This window comes from Stomoxys calcitrans, chromosome 1 (genome assembly GCF_963082655.1).
Source record: "Stomoxys calcitrans chromosome 1, idStoCalc2.1, whole genome shotgun sequence".
Lineage (NCBI taxonomy): Eukaryota > Metazoa > Arthropoda > Insecta > Diptera > Muscidae > Stomoxys > Stomoxys calcitrans.
The window spans coordinates 176,542,828-176,558,221 of record NC_081552.1 but is presented as its reverse complement, the minus strand read 5'-3'; the positions used below and the strand labels follow the sequence as shown (position 1 = coordinate 176,558,221).

At 40.5% G+C, this 15,394-nt stretch overlaps 1 protein-coding gene across 3 annotated transcripts in view; it reads left to right on the top strand.

Annotated features, from left to right (window-relative positions):
* Window positions 1-15,394, top strand: part of LOC106093980 (tyrosine-protein kinase Src64B) — a 275,692-nt gene that overhangs the window by 224,690 nt on the left and 35,608 nt on the right. For all 3 annotated transcript variants that reach the window (XM_059361063.1, XM_059361062.1, XM_059361061.1), the window contains one exon: window positions 6,446-8,168. In XM_059361063.1, the coding sequence (XP_059217046.1) occupies window positions 7,937-8,168 (232 nt within the window). In that variant the 5' untranslated portion in view covers window positions 6,446-7,936. The remainder of the gene's footprint in view (window positions 1-6,445; window positions 8,169-15,394) is intronic.

Here is a 15,394-nt window from a genome sequence, read left to right as displayed (position 1 = left end):
CCTTTCGCCCGGGTTTCACTTTCAAAACTTTGACAAGCACATCTATCAAAGAATCTTCCCAACATTTTGGGACAGTGATTAGTTCTATGAGTTAATACATCGTAAAAGCTCACATTTTTGTCCTTCACTATATTACTGCCTTGCTTTTTTGTATTGTCTTGTTACATATACTCTCATATTTGAACCACCACCAGCAACAATAATAACAACAATCCTTAATGTTATAAAACAACCGAAAACAAGGAGGGTTGAACATTTTCGACAAAATGAAGAAAGCAAGTCTCTAAAATCTGCCCTTCATCTTTTTTCATTAATTATGGCCACATGTTTAATGACCAAAGGCCACACACTGGTACGCCCTTTAGAATGTTAAGCAAAATGCGTTGTGCGTTTGCAAACAAAAGAAAAAGAAAAACTTAAACGGACACTAAAACTTATGCGAGCATTTTATAAGGACCATTTAATATGTAAATCTTAAACAATTTTGCTACACTAAATTGTAATTTTTTTGCGATGTCAAAGTAAATCTCATTAAAGTTACAATTAACACCCCACTTAAATGAAGCATTTTAAGGGATGCCATAAAGAAATTCTCCACAATAAGGTTTTTTTTAGCGATTTATTTGAGTACAAAATGTTATGCATTATTACAATAAAGATAATATTTGCCTAGAAATGTATTGACTTGGAACTGATATGGGGTCTTTATATTGGACTCTGACTTTGTATGGCTTTATATAGACCGAATTTTCATTTTAAACATACATATCGGTTATGGAACTGTATCCATTAAAACTAATGTTAAATACGATAGGATGCGGACCATATTTAGATTAAACTGCAATGAAGACTAAACTGCCGTTTAAATTTCTTGACGTCTTTTGAGCAGGTAATCAGAGATCCTGCACAAGTGCTTAGGTCCAAATAACCAGATGCTGTTTTTGGACACGATCTGCGTTAATCAGCTATCCGGCCGCTCCTTGGTGGCCCGAAACCCAGCAGAACCTGACAGCCTTTTCCATGGTTCGAAGAAGCTCTTTGTATCTTCTAACCAGCCACAATGTCGAGGCTGGTTAGAAGATACAGTGTATTCAGAACTGCAAAGACTTCCGTCTGAAATATGCTCCATCTGTCCAAAAGCCTATATGATTACCTGGTTGCAATGAATTCAATGAAGTTACGGATTGATCCGATGAAAGTGTACAACGCACTGCTACAGCAACAACCCGCATCCAAGTTAGACCCATCCATGTATACAGAAGGTTCTGAAAGATCCCTATTCGGGAAAACGACGTCCAACCCGCTGACAAGTATGGACTTTCCTGGTATATAGTTAGTCGCGCCACGTCCCCAGCGGAACAGAAGCCACCAAACTAGAGGAGTACCTGGTACCTGACTTCCTCATTCTTAAGGCGATTTTCTTTGCTACACACCGAACAGACAGCGGCTCTCTCGGGAACCTTCTTGTTCAGATGTCACCACCGCCACGGTACCCTGCACTTTCTCGATCATCCTGCGGAATGCATAGTTGACCAAAGCCCGATGCCACACAAGACATCCATGATAGCGTAAAAATCCATCCTATCGAGTTGTGAAAGGAGTACAGCGAATTTAGTCCCCCTCTGACCCTTCTCGACGTCCCTCCTCCAGCATTGTTTCTAGCCAAGAATCCCGCTCGCTTTCTTGACCTCCGGAGAGAGCTCAAGCTCCACCTCATCCAAGGCAGGTTCACTGAAAACTCCTAGCTTTTTCATCCGGGTGAAAAGCACCAGTTCAGTCTTTCTGACCCTGATGCAGCCACACAGCTACCTCAACGCGCCCTGAACGAGGTCCGTAATATTAGAAAGGAAACGGCCACTATAATGACGACGTCGTCCGCGAATACAACGGCCCCTTCCCATTGATAGCCAGAAGCCTAAGAGAGGGGCTTGTGGAGTTCGTCTGGTCACAATCTTGCTAAAAAAAACCCTCTTAACTGATGCATTGATAATCCAGCCTTCCATCATGGTATCAACCCAATTTAACAAAAGACTCTTAATAATTGACTCTAAACTCTTATTTCTGTCAACTTCAATGTTATCAAAAGTCTCTTCTATGTCCAAGAAGGCTGCCAAAGTGAAGTCGCCCACACCCAAATTTCCTTGACGTAGCCAACAATATAATGAAAATCACATTCCCTAATACAAGTGTCAATTAGTCTCTCCATTACCTTACTCTAGTTTACCATTACAAAACATTTGTTCAGCTAGCCGAATGTAAAATAGATTTCCACGCGCCTCGATCTTCTGCGCTCATTTTCCAATCTTTGACACTCAGTATCGCGATGTCTTTCTTCATTTCGTCAGTCCATCGTAGTTTTGGTCTTCGCCTTTTGTGTGTTCTATTATGGTCGACTTTAATAAAATTCTTCGCTAGAGCTTCTTCATTCATTCTGAAAACGTAATTTAGCCAAAGCAACCGTTATATTTTGATGCGTTTAACTATGCCATCATCATCATACAGTTCGCGGTTCATACGACGCCTATATTCTCCATTAACGCAGACGGGTCCATATATTTTTACGAAGGATCTTTCTCTTTAACATCCCAGCACAGCCTCATCTGCTTTCGCAAATACCCATGCTCGGAGCCATAAAACAGAATGGGTCGTATGAGTGTCTTGTATATCGTGGATTTCGTTTGTCAAGAGGTGGCTTTGGTCCTGAACTGCTTGCTCAAGCCAAAGTAGCATCCTTCATTTTATTGTTTCGGTTTCGGCGGTGCCGAGGTAGACAAAGTTGCTGACTTTCTCAAAGTTGTATTTCCCAATTTCTTCATCTGCTCGAGTGTACAGGACTTTGTGGTTGTCTCCATTTACTGCTAGACCCATTTTTGTTGAATCTCAAACCAAACTCAGACATGGCTTGAAATACCTTTGAAGGTATAGCGGTTTTGAAGTCAACAAAAAGATTTTGGGTGTTGATTTGTCCATCCCGCGTCTATTCCAGAATTTGGCGTAGTGTGCATATTTGGTCTATGCTGAATAACCCACACTGATAGGTCCCAATTAATTCGATGACTTTAGACTTTAATCTTTCACACAGTACACTCGACAGTATCTTGTATGCGATGGAGATGCTTTGGCACATGCTTTGTTATCCATTGTTATTTCTTATGTTCAGGACATAGTATGCTGGGGTTCCAATCATCGGGTATGCGTTCTTCTAGCCAGATTGCGCATACGAGCTGATGCATGCGCTTATCAGCATGTCGCTTCCGGTCTTTAAAAGTTCTGCCAGCAAACCCATCGGCTTCTACTGCCTTATTGTTTTTCCGCCGGGTTACTGCAACGTGTACCTCGTTCTGACTAGGTGGTACACATTCTATACCATCATCTGGGATTGGTTTTGTGGCATACTCAGGGCCACCATCATCAAATACCAGCAGCTGAGTTAAGTGTTCTATCTATATCTTTAGCACACTAACTGCTTCTATTACGAGATTTCCTTCTTTGTCTCAAGTCATCGGCTTGATGGACGTTATTACGTGGAGGCAAAATATTACGTCTGTTGTAACATAGGTATTTTTTTACCCTATTGTGACATATCTATCTCCCAGAACGATTTTAATATCATAGACGGGACAGTCTGCTCGTCCTTGGGCATAAATAAGGCTGATGTTGAAAAATTTGGCCTTTTTGCGGATTGTGGCTAGCCTTTCATCCACCGGAGTAAACCTGGAGACAGGTGTTTCAATCTCCGAATAACCACAAATCTTCAGCTAAATTCATCCCTCGTTTCACGACTGCTATAGTAAATTTCGTCACCCTTTGGTGTTGTAGTGACGTCTCTCTTAATCCATCGCAATTCCTGTAAGGTGGTAATATCAGCCATGTACGAATGCTGCATTTTCTCTACAAAAAGTTCGGACATTCCATGTGCAGATCCACAGATCATGGTCCTTTTTTCGTTTGCGTTGGTCGCCAATGTTAGGGTGAGCCCGTTTTTACTATTCCTTTGTTTGTCTTATGTTTATAGTATCCCTAATCCTTATAAAGGGTGATTTTTTAAGACCTATATGAAAGTTAAAGAAAAACAAGCAATTTAGAAAAATTCGTGATATCTTTATTTGAATAGATAGTACGGTCCATATAATTTAATGTTTGAAGATTATTTTATGCAAATGTTGACCGTGACTGCGCCTCAAATGATCCATCCGCTTAGTCCAAGTGTGGCATACTCTCTCCAACATTTCGGCAGGTATCTCACGAACGAAATGCTTTAATGTTGTCTCCGAAAGCGTCAATTGAATCGGGCTTGTCTGCATAGACATGACCTATAACATAGCCCCACAAAAAATAGTTTAAAGCGTTAAATCGCACGACAGACATGAGCTTTAACATAGCCCCACAAAAATAGTCTAAAGGCGTGAAATTGCACGATCTAAGCGGCCAATTGACCTATCCCGAACGTGAAATAAATGTTCACCAAACTCGCCTCTCAATAAGTCTATCGTTACGCGTGCTGTGTGGCATGTCGCACCGTCTTGTTGTAACCGAATGTCATGCAAGTCAAGCTCTTGCATTTTGGGCAAAAAAAGTAGGATATCATCTCATGGTAGCGCTCCCATTCACAGTTACGTTACGATTCGCATCATCTTTGAAGAACTACGGTCAAATGATGCCACCAGCCCTTAAACCGCGCCAAATGTGACTTTTTCTGGATGCATTGGTAGCTCTTGCAATGCTTCTGGCTGATCTTTACACCAAAATAGACAATTCTGCTTATTTACCTACGCATTGAGCCAAAAATTAGCTTCGTCCATACAATGGAAAAATCGCACGATGAAATTGCAAAAAAGAGCACGCATTTTGGCAATAAAATTTAATAGTTTGCAAGCGTTGTTCGTTTGTAAGGTTAAATTATAGACCAAACTGAAGATCGGTGACAATGAAACCAAACACGAAACGTGCGTGAGCTGTTTAAACCAGTGTTGCCCAAAAATAATAGCTAAGAAATCATCCTTTATAAGTTTCCTTTGCTGTTGCGAGCCGCTACCTTTCTGATCCAACCCTCGCCTCCAGCCGCCCCTAACCTGGGAACAGATGCTGAGACGCTATTAACTCGCCTTGCCATTAAGAGTAAATCATTGGCATTCAGAATTTAAGTAAGAGTCAGTACCTCTGAGACCCTCCTATCAAAATCGCTTACTGTCCACGGCATTTGCAGCTACTCCGCATAAATACACAGCTTTCCACTATCGGCAATCTGTGGACGCGCCTGGCGGCATTTTGCTTAGCTTCCCGTGACAACTATGAACACCACACAAGTCGAAGCTCGAAGTTCCAGCCAGTGTGGTCTTCACAGTTATCCCGTGTAGGCCAGTTAGTCTTTGATTTAACACAAATTCACAGCCAAATTCAAGCCTCGTTTTAATGCAGCTTTAGTATAGGGCATCACCTGTCAGTGTACTTGTAGCGCCGTTCCTGAGCCATCGCACTAACTGTATGGCGGTAATGTCTGCCTGTACTTCTACAATACAACCGCCAGTGCGTATTCTGCACCCTCTCTTTTAAAAGTTCGGACGTTCCAGGTGTAAAAACGCAAGTCATGATTTTAAAAAAGGTTTGCGTGGCTCGTCCACATACAGGTGATCCGTTTTTAATCTTCTTCGTTTTTCAAAAAGTAGAGCAGAAACGTTTTCAGCGGTGGTTATCCCCTTACTATTGCTGACTACATTTGTTAGGTATCCTGCCATGTTAAATCTTCTCTGCCAAGTGGTGTCGCTATGCGGCACTCGGCATAAAAAAGGAAGCCCCTTATCACTGAGCTTAAACATTAATCGGACTGGACTCATTGATATGAGAGAAGTATCCCCTGTTCCTTAGTGGAATGTTCATGGGAAATATAGTTAGAGAGTTTCAGCATTTTCGACATTTTGCTATAACAGCAGAACAACTGCTGTGATGCAGCAAAATTAACTACTTACAGTCAGCAGATTTCTTTGAGTGTAAAGATCCCAGTCCGCACACAGCTTTGTTTTATTCGCCGAATTATAGAGCCTCCTTGCAATCTAACTTAGTCTGATCAAGTCCCTGTTCGACCACACAGAATGCCGTCTTTTACCCGGATAGATTAGATGTAGGTAGGTAGAGGATAGGTCATAACTGCTCAACATGGCTCTGGTCAGCAGGTTCGCGGTGATTGTCATATCCAAACCATGTGCCACACGTGATAAGCTCCCCAGTCACAATGCCATAATCGCACTAATCGTTAATAGAAATTAGACTTAGACTAGAGAGAACTTTACTACGCTTGTCTTCTAGCCAAGACGCCTCCCAATTTCGTATTGATAACATGGTTTAATCATTGTGCGATATTTTTTCATTTTACACTTTACAACTTTTAATACCAATTGCTTTGCTAACATTTTTCTTCTTCTTCTTTTTGTTTTTTTTTTCATTGCAGACTTGTGTCATCACATTTGCCAGAGAGTTGTCAGCTGAAGCGCTTATTGATATTTAATGTTGGTTTTATGTGCTTTGGGACACTTGCCAAAAGACCACATTAGCAATGACATCATCATTAGCAACCTTTGCAGTCTGCTTCAGCCAAACGTCAGAGACTCGTAGATAATTTGACCCCATTTTAAATCATCACAATTTCGTGTTGCATTGTGGCCCCTACACTGCCACTATTTATCGTATCATTCGCCCTGGTGCGAATAAGGGAAGAAAAGGGGTCGTAGCCGCCAATGACCACATAATCTTAATTGAATTTTGGTTATGTGGAACGCTTGGAATCAAACTTCGCAACAGAAAGGAATAGCTGTGTAAAGAGTAATTGAATAGCAACTACAAAGTTCAAAGTATATACAGATTCAAGGATACCAAGTATCATTGCCCTTTGGTGGATTTGAATCCAACGACACATCATCACATAAACATAACAACATCACTATAGCCAAAAGTCGCTTACTACAGCATCAGTTTGAAAAAAGGCATGAAATGACCGTTAACAGGCTTTTCTGACTGCGTTTGGCAAACTCTTCCAAACGGTGCAATCGATACCAAAAAAAAAAAAACGTTTTCCTCACTACAAGCAAAACAACGGGGAAAACGACATCATATTTTTAAATCTAAACATAAAACGCTTTTTCGAAACTTAAAATAGGCGGATTAAGAAACAAAACGAAAACGTTAAACAAGCCACTCCATCCACAAAACCTAGAGAAAATCACACCTTTTTCTACGTAAATTTCAAAAAAAGGCTACTTTTTTACAAGCGTTACTTTTTTCTAACGAGCAAACAAACAGCAAAAACAACAACAACAACAAAAACCTAACTTGACTGATAGTTTTATGCATTAAAATTAAATTTAAAAAATTTTTTACAATAAGCCCCCCTCAAAAAAAAAATTAAGAAAATTCTTTAAGAACAACCTCCTATTTGCAATTCTGGATACCAGGAAAAAAATCAACAACAGAGAACAAGCATATAAAACCAGTGAACCCTCGCTCTTTATCGCCTAAACCCTGTTTTGCCCTTTTCAAAGAAAGTCAACTCAGCCCAGATGCTTTAAATATAAACGAAACAAGAGGCCCAACACCACTCTACAACTACTACTGCAGCTAAAACATATATATCTATTTTTTCTTTTAAAATTAAGCTACGATTTCCTTATTCATCCCGGTCTCCGCATAGTCCTCCCGCAACTTTTGCTCTCCCTACAGATACTTCTTCTCATATTTAAGGCTAAATCAGTCAGTCCACTGCATTTATAAATCGTTCGAGAACAACAAAACGATCGTGGCGAAATTATCGACATAGTATGAAAATTTTTATTTTATAAGAAACCACATTTAAGGAGCAAAACATAACATAGCAAGCTTTAGATCCTTTTGATCGTTGACGACGCCCTTATCACAATCATCTTTGCAACACACATCGACATCGACCATGGGGAACAAATGCTGTAGCAAACGCCAGGACCAGGAGCTAGCACTTGCCTATCCCACAGGTTATAAGAAGTCCGATTATACTTTCGGTCAGACACACATAAACAACAGTGGCCAAAAACACAATAATGGGGGTTCATTGGACTCACGCTATACCCCCGATCCAAATCGTGGTCCAATAAAAATTGGTGCTAAAGGTGGAGTGGATATAATTCGACCAAGGACAACACCAAGTGAGTATAACATCAGTAACATTTATTTTTTAAATAAAACAAGTAAAAGCGTGCTAAGTTCGGCCGGGTCGAATCTTATATACCCTCCACAGTGGATCGCATTTGTCGAGTTCTTTTCCCGGCATCTCATCTTAGGCAAAAAAGGATATAAGAAAAGATTTGCTCTGCTATTAGAGGTTTGGAGACCTGTGTAAAATGTCAGCCAATTCGAATAAGAATTTCGCCCTTTGGGGGATCAAGAAGTAAAATAGAGAGATCGATTTATATGCGAGCTGTTCCGGGCTATAGACCGATTTATACCATAATAAACACGTATATTGATGGTCATGAGAGGATCCGTCGTACAAAATTTCATGCAAATCGGATAATAAAGGCTCAAGAAGTCAAGATACCAGATCGGTTTCTATGGCAGCTATAGCGGGTTATGAACCGATTTGAATCTTATTTGACACAGTTGTTGAAAGTAAGAATAAAATACGTTATGCTAAATTTCAGCCAAATCGGATAGGAATTGCGCTCTCTAGAAGCTCAAGAGTCAAGTCCCTAGATCTGTTTATATGACAGCTATATCATACTTGGCGCAGTTTTTCGATATCATAAAAAAATACTTCGTGCAAAAATTCATTCAAATCGGATAAGAATTGCGCCCTCTAGAGGCTCAAGATGCCAAGACCCAAAATCGGTTTATATGACAGCTATATCAGGTTATGAACCGATTTGAACCATACTTGGCACAATTGTTGGATATCATAACAAAACACGTCGTGCAAAATTTCATTTCAATCGGATAAGAATTGATCACTAGAGGCTGAAGAAGTCTAGACCCAAGATCGGTTTATATGGCAGCTATATCAGGTTATGGACCGATTTGAACCATACTTGACACAATTGTTGGATATCATAACAAAACACGTCGTGCAAAATTTCATTCTAATCGGATAAGAATTGCGCACTCTAGAGGCTCAAGAAGTCAAGACCCAAGATCGGTTTATATGGCAGCCATATCAAAACATGGACCGATATGATCCATTTACAATACCAACCGACCTACACTAATAAGAAGCATTTGTGCAAAATTTCAAGTGGCTAGCTTTACTCCTTCGGAAGTTAGCGTGCTTTCGACAGACAGACGGACGCACGGACAGATGGACGGACATGGCTAGATCGACATAAAATGTCGCGACGATCAAGAATATATGTACTTTATGGGGTTTCAGACGAATATTTCGAGTAGTTACAAACAGAATGACGAAATTAGTATACCCCCCATCCTTTGGTGGAGGGTATAAAAAGAAGAGAAATCTATTTTTAAGTCACATTTTCACTACTTGTGCTTCCTGTCTAAATTTGGAACGGCCATATTTTTTTATACCCACCACCATAGGATAGGCGGTATATTCATTTAGTCAATCCGTTTGCAACGGATCAAAATATCAATTTCCGACCCTACATAGTATATATATTTTGGATCGTCTTAAAATTCTAAAACGTCTTTTTGCTGCACGCAGTTTAAGTTCTTGAACGGCCCAAATCGGACCAAATTTGGATATAGCTGCTATATAGACCGATCTGCCGATTAAAGGTCTCAAGCTTTATTTATTACCCGATGCCGCTGAAATTTGAAACAGTGAGTTGTTTAAGCCTCCCGACTTCCGATCCGATCGAAAGAGGAGGCATTAAAAAATTGGCGTTCAAATAAAAATACCAGTTATGATTTGCTGCGCAAACAGACAAGAACTTCGTGTGCCAGAATGTTTAGACGGGAAAAATTTCTGCACGAACAGCGTCTTCGTGCCAAAGTTCTTGCTTCTCCAAGGGGAAGTAAAAGCTTTTGGTCGTTTGTGAATGGAGTAAGGGGCAACTCTTCGGCTATCCCTGCCGAAAAGCGATCGACCACTCCCTGTTATTGAAGATGTATTTAGTTCCATGTCTCAGATATATTTTCGATCACGTGGAATCAAATAAATCCCCGGGCCCGGATGGCATATCGTCACTTGTTGTGTATAAGTGTTCTTCGACGCTCGCTCGTCCTTTACGCAATCTTTTCAACCTTGCTTACCGTGCGGGTGTTTTCTGGCGCGTAGAAAGATTGCGAACGTGCAGCCTATCCCGAAGAAGGGTGAATTACCGACCAATAGCGTTATGCTCCGCACTTTCCAAAGTTATGGAGATCATGGTCAATTACCTTCATATGAGATACATTAGAGTCCAATGGTCTTCTTAGGGACCGATAATATGGGTTCCGCAGAAATCGCTTTATTCACCAGTTCGGTGAGAGTAAGGTCTTGGCTCTGGATATTTTCAAGACATTTGATAGAGTCTGGCACGGTGCACTCCTTTAAAGCTTCTTTCTTTTGGTGTCGATAATAACTTCGGTAATATCGGGTTTTCTCAGAGACCGCACTATAAGAGTTGTTGTAGATGGGTTCTCATCTGCAGAATATAGATTGACTGCTGGAGTATCACAAGGCTCTGTCCTTTATTCCTTTTTTTTATTTTCATTGATGATCTAGTGGGTCTGACTTCGAATCCAATCTACTCGTTCGCGGATGACAGCAACCTCTGTCATTCATTTTCATTCAGCCATAGGCCAAGTCTTCGAGAGATTGAAGACAGGAGGCGGATTATGGACGTAACACTCTGCCAGGATTTGCAGGCCATTTCTGAGTGGGATCGAATGAACTGAACAGAGTAGATTTAAATGCATGCAAGACGCAATGCTGTTTGTTGTCCCACAAACGTTTCACTGACACTTTACAACCATCAATATGTATCGACAGTGTAGATATCAAGCAGTCAGAGGCTTTTGATGTTCTGGGCATGAAGATACAATGTGATGTCCGTTGGTCAAAACATGTATTCGAAGTGTCGTATGAAGCATTAAGCGGTGTAAGAAATATTTCACCCCCTCTGATCTTCAAAATATCTACACTACGTATATCAGGACGAAATTGGATAATAACTCGCATATATGGGCCAGAGCTCCAAAATCATCCTTGGAGCCGCTTGACCGTGTCCAGAGGCGGGGGCTAGTGTTGATTGAAGATGGTAGGATATCCAACTCTATGTTTCCCTTAAACATCGTTGAAATGTGGTTTGTGTGGCGCTGTTCTATCGATTCTTCCACTGTGTGTGTTCTTCGGAAATCAGTCTTCTGATTCCTGAGATTTTCTAGAACCGCGCACCGGTTTGTAATCGATTGGCCAGCTGATCGGACCATGCACCACCGTGAAAATTCGTTTTTCGCAAGGACGGTTCGTATGTGGAATCGACTTCCGGCAGATGTCTGTCCCGCTACTTACGACATCCAGAAATTCAAAGCAAATGTCAATAAACACTACTTTCTCTTTCCCCCCTTCTATCTCTAACTATCCTCTCCGACGCAATGCACTGCATATATGGGGGACATCCCCTGCGTGTTGGTTGATCAAAAAAAAAAAAAATATATATATATATATATATATATATATATATATATATATATATATATATATATATAAATCGGACTATATTTAGATAAAGCTGTCATATAGACCGATATGCTGATGAAGGAAAGGTCTGAAGCCCATAAAAGCTATACTTATAACACGATTTTGCTGAAATTTTAAACAGTGAGTTGTTATAAGCCTCCCACCATCTGTCCCGCAGACCCGTATGCATCCGAATTACAAATAGTGCAAATTTCATCAGAGATATTCTTGAATCACCATTTAGGTTCAGTAGGCCCCCTCTTGCTCTTATAATTAGGCCAACTGCAGGTGTGGAAAGGTCCCCCATCATTATTGGATTTTCATCACAATTCAATTTCGGATACAGGTCGTGAAATTGCGAGCTATGTGTGCTACATTCAAATTCATATCTCTTCTTTGTCTCAAAAAGTCTGGTTATTTCCCGCCATTGCCTGCATAGTGGTCCATGGTCCGTTGAGAGATGGACATTAAATAGACCATTCCTCCTACCAATATTTACCTGATCTCATTACCTCCTCCTTCAATATACGTGGTAGCCTGTTGGAACTTAGTCACAATACCTTGACGATGTATTTGAGATGCATTTGCAGAGTAGAAACATACATCGACTTTATTCCAGTCTCTAGATGGGTCATAATTGGGTGTGTCGAACGGCAAATAAAACAGCTTTTTGATAAAAAAAAAATTGTAATAATTTCTCAACATCATCGTACTGGACAAAGCCCCAGATTTGGGTTGCGTAAAACATTATCGAACTACAACAAGCGTCTAATATCTTAATTTTTTTCTCTAGAAATATGTGGGTTGCATATAAAGTGTGATTTTTTAGCTATTATCTTTTTGGGAACAGTGGTTTAAATAGCTCACGCAAGTTTCGTGTTTTGTTTCACTGTCAAACATTTTCAGTTTGGTCTATAATTTAAACATAATTCGTCTAACAAACGAACAACTACGCAAAATACGTGCTCTGTTAGAACGTTCATCGCGCGCTTCTTCCATTTTATGACGAAGCTCATTTTTGGCTCAATGGGTACGTAAATTGAAGAACAGCCAGAAATATTGCAAGAGCTACCAATGCATCCAGAAAAAATCACAGTTTAGTGCGGTTTATGTGCTGGTGGCCGTGACCGTGCTTCTTCAAAGATGATGCGAATCGTAACGTAACTGGGAATGGTGATATCCATTTTTTTATACCCACCACCGACGGATGGGGGTATATTCATTTTGTCATTCCGTTTCCAACACAGAATATATATATATATATTCTTGATCAGCGTAAAAATCTAAGACGATCTAGACATGTCCGTCCTGTCTGTTGAAATCACGCTACAGTCTTCAAAAATAGAGATATTGAGCTGAAACTTTGCACAGAATATTTTTTTGTCCATAAGCAGATTAAGTTCGAAGATGAGCTATGGCTTAGATCGGTCCAGATTTGAATATAGCTGCCACATAAACCGATGCTCCGATTTGGGGTCTTAGGCCCATAAAACACGCTTTTATTGTCCGATGTCGCCGAAATTTGGAACAGTGAGTATGAGAAGTCACCGGATTTTGACGAAAGGTGGTTTACATATATACCCGAGGTGGTGGGTATCCAAAGTTCGGTCCGGCCGAACTTAACGCCTTTTTACTTGTTTTTTTTTTTTCAAAATACAAGAGCTTGACTTGTATGATATGTGGTTTTAACAAGACGGTGCCACATCCCAAACCGCACGCGTAATGATGGATTTATTGAACATTTTATTTCACGTTCGGGACCGGTCAATTGACCGCCTAGATCGTGCGATTTAACGCCTGTAGACTATTTTTTGTGGGGCTATGTTAAAGCTCATGTCTATACAGACAAACTTGCTTCAATTGACGTATTGGAAGACAACATTGAAGCATTTATTCGTGAGATACTGGCCAAAATGTCTGAAAGAGAAATAATCTTCAAACATAAAATTGTATGAACCGTGCTATCGATTCAAATAAAGATTTCATGAATTTTATGTGTTTTTTATCTCTCTGTCTCATGTCCGTCTGTCTGTCGAAATCACGTTTACTTTCGAATGAGTGAGGCTAGGCACTTGAAATTTTACACAAACACTTCTTATTAGTGTAGGGCGGTTGGGGTTATAAATGGGCCAAATCCGTCCATGTTTTGATATAGTTGCCATATAAACCGATCTTGGGTCTTGACTTCTTGAGCCGCTAGAAGGCGCAATTCTCATCCGATTTGAATGAATTTTTGCGCGAAGTATTTTGTTATGATATCCAACAATTGTGCCAAGTATAGCTCAAATCGGTCCATAACCTGATATAGCTGCCATATAAACCGATCTTGGGTCTTGACTTCTTGAGCTTTTAAAGGGCGCAATTTCTTTCCGATTTGGCTAAAATTCTGAACATATCATCCAAATGGGATATTAATTACGACCTCTATAAGCTCAAGTAGTCTAATCGGTAGATCGGTTTATATGGCAGCTATATCAAGTTATAAACCGATCTCGCCAATTTTTCTTAGGCCGCAACGATACATCTCAATTGAGCGTTGATCCCCAAAGGCAATTAGTTTGTATCGGACCCGATACCAGCCTGCATCGTCACAAACTAGGGGAGGACCAGGCAATTCCGCAAGGACATCGGAGTATACAGATGACAAACCATTGACTCACCCACTCCAATTACTCCTAGGTATGCAGCCCTGTTTTTCTTCCTTGCCGGCAACTACCACCCCCAAGCTGTTCTTAGCGACCAAAGCAAAGGTTTTTGGCCCCGTATTACTATTTTTCGGCTAAGTTCTTTTGAGGATGGGATAACCCCAGGTTACCGCAGCCTTTAAACGGACTGCTCTGCCGAATTTAGACGTGTGGCACTTTGGGTAGCCTGTGCACAAATCTCTGAGCCCAATATTGGGAGTCTTTCTCCTTATCGGTGAGAGTATTAGTACCATTAGTACCAAGCCTCTCAATATACCTGAGAGCGATGCGCCTTTTTATTATTCCAACGTTGGCCTAAGCAAACTGTAAGCATGGGGAGATAGAATAGGTTCGGTCTTGTCTTTAAGACTCAAACCAGATGTTTTCTTCAAAAGTCTGTCTGTCGGCTAGTAGAGCCATGCGTAGTCGCTCCATAAGTTTTTATACCTTGTTTTATATTATCTGCCAGGGGCTGTTGCTTTTGATCATCTAAAAGAGTGGTGATAACATCTGTTGACCGGTTTTGTTTTTTTTCAAGGACATTACCCTCTTTTCCATGTGCCGTATCATCTGGTCATGATGGAGGTTGTTTGGCCCATTAAAATATGAATGAAATTTCTCGGCACCAACCAAAATTTGGTTCAACAAAAGAATCCACTGCTGCAAAACCATTAATTACAAATCCAACACATTTCGAATTTTTGGCAACATTGTGGCGTATTATCATTTTTTTCCTCCGTTACTGTCTTCCTCCGGTACAAAAACCCCCCAAATGGAGAAAAAATTGGCACAAAAATAACGCAGTGTTTTAACAGTCCACCATAAATGACCTTTGGCACTTTGATGGGCAAAAGCAAAGCAACTAAAAGCTCAAGTTCTTCGCCTAAACCAACCCCATGTGATTATGCTTGTCTTTGCTGCCAGCCACGTACTTTTGTTTTAATTTCCTTTTAATTGTTCAAGACCAAATATCACGTTTCCAAAGATTCTCCCTTCAAATCAGTGCCACAACATAAACCACACTGTCTCATTTGAATGCCCATCCACCAATAATCCACCATCACTACCCCCA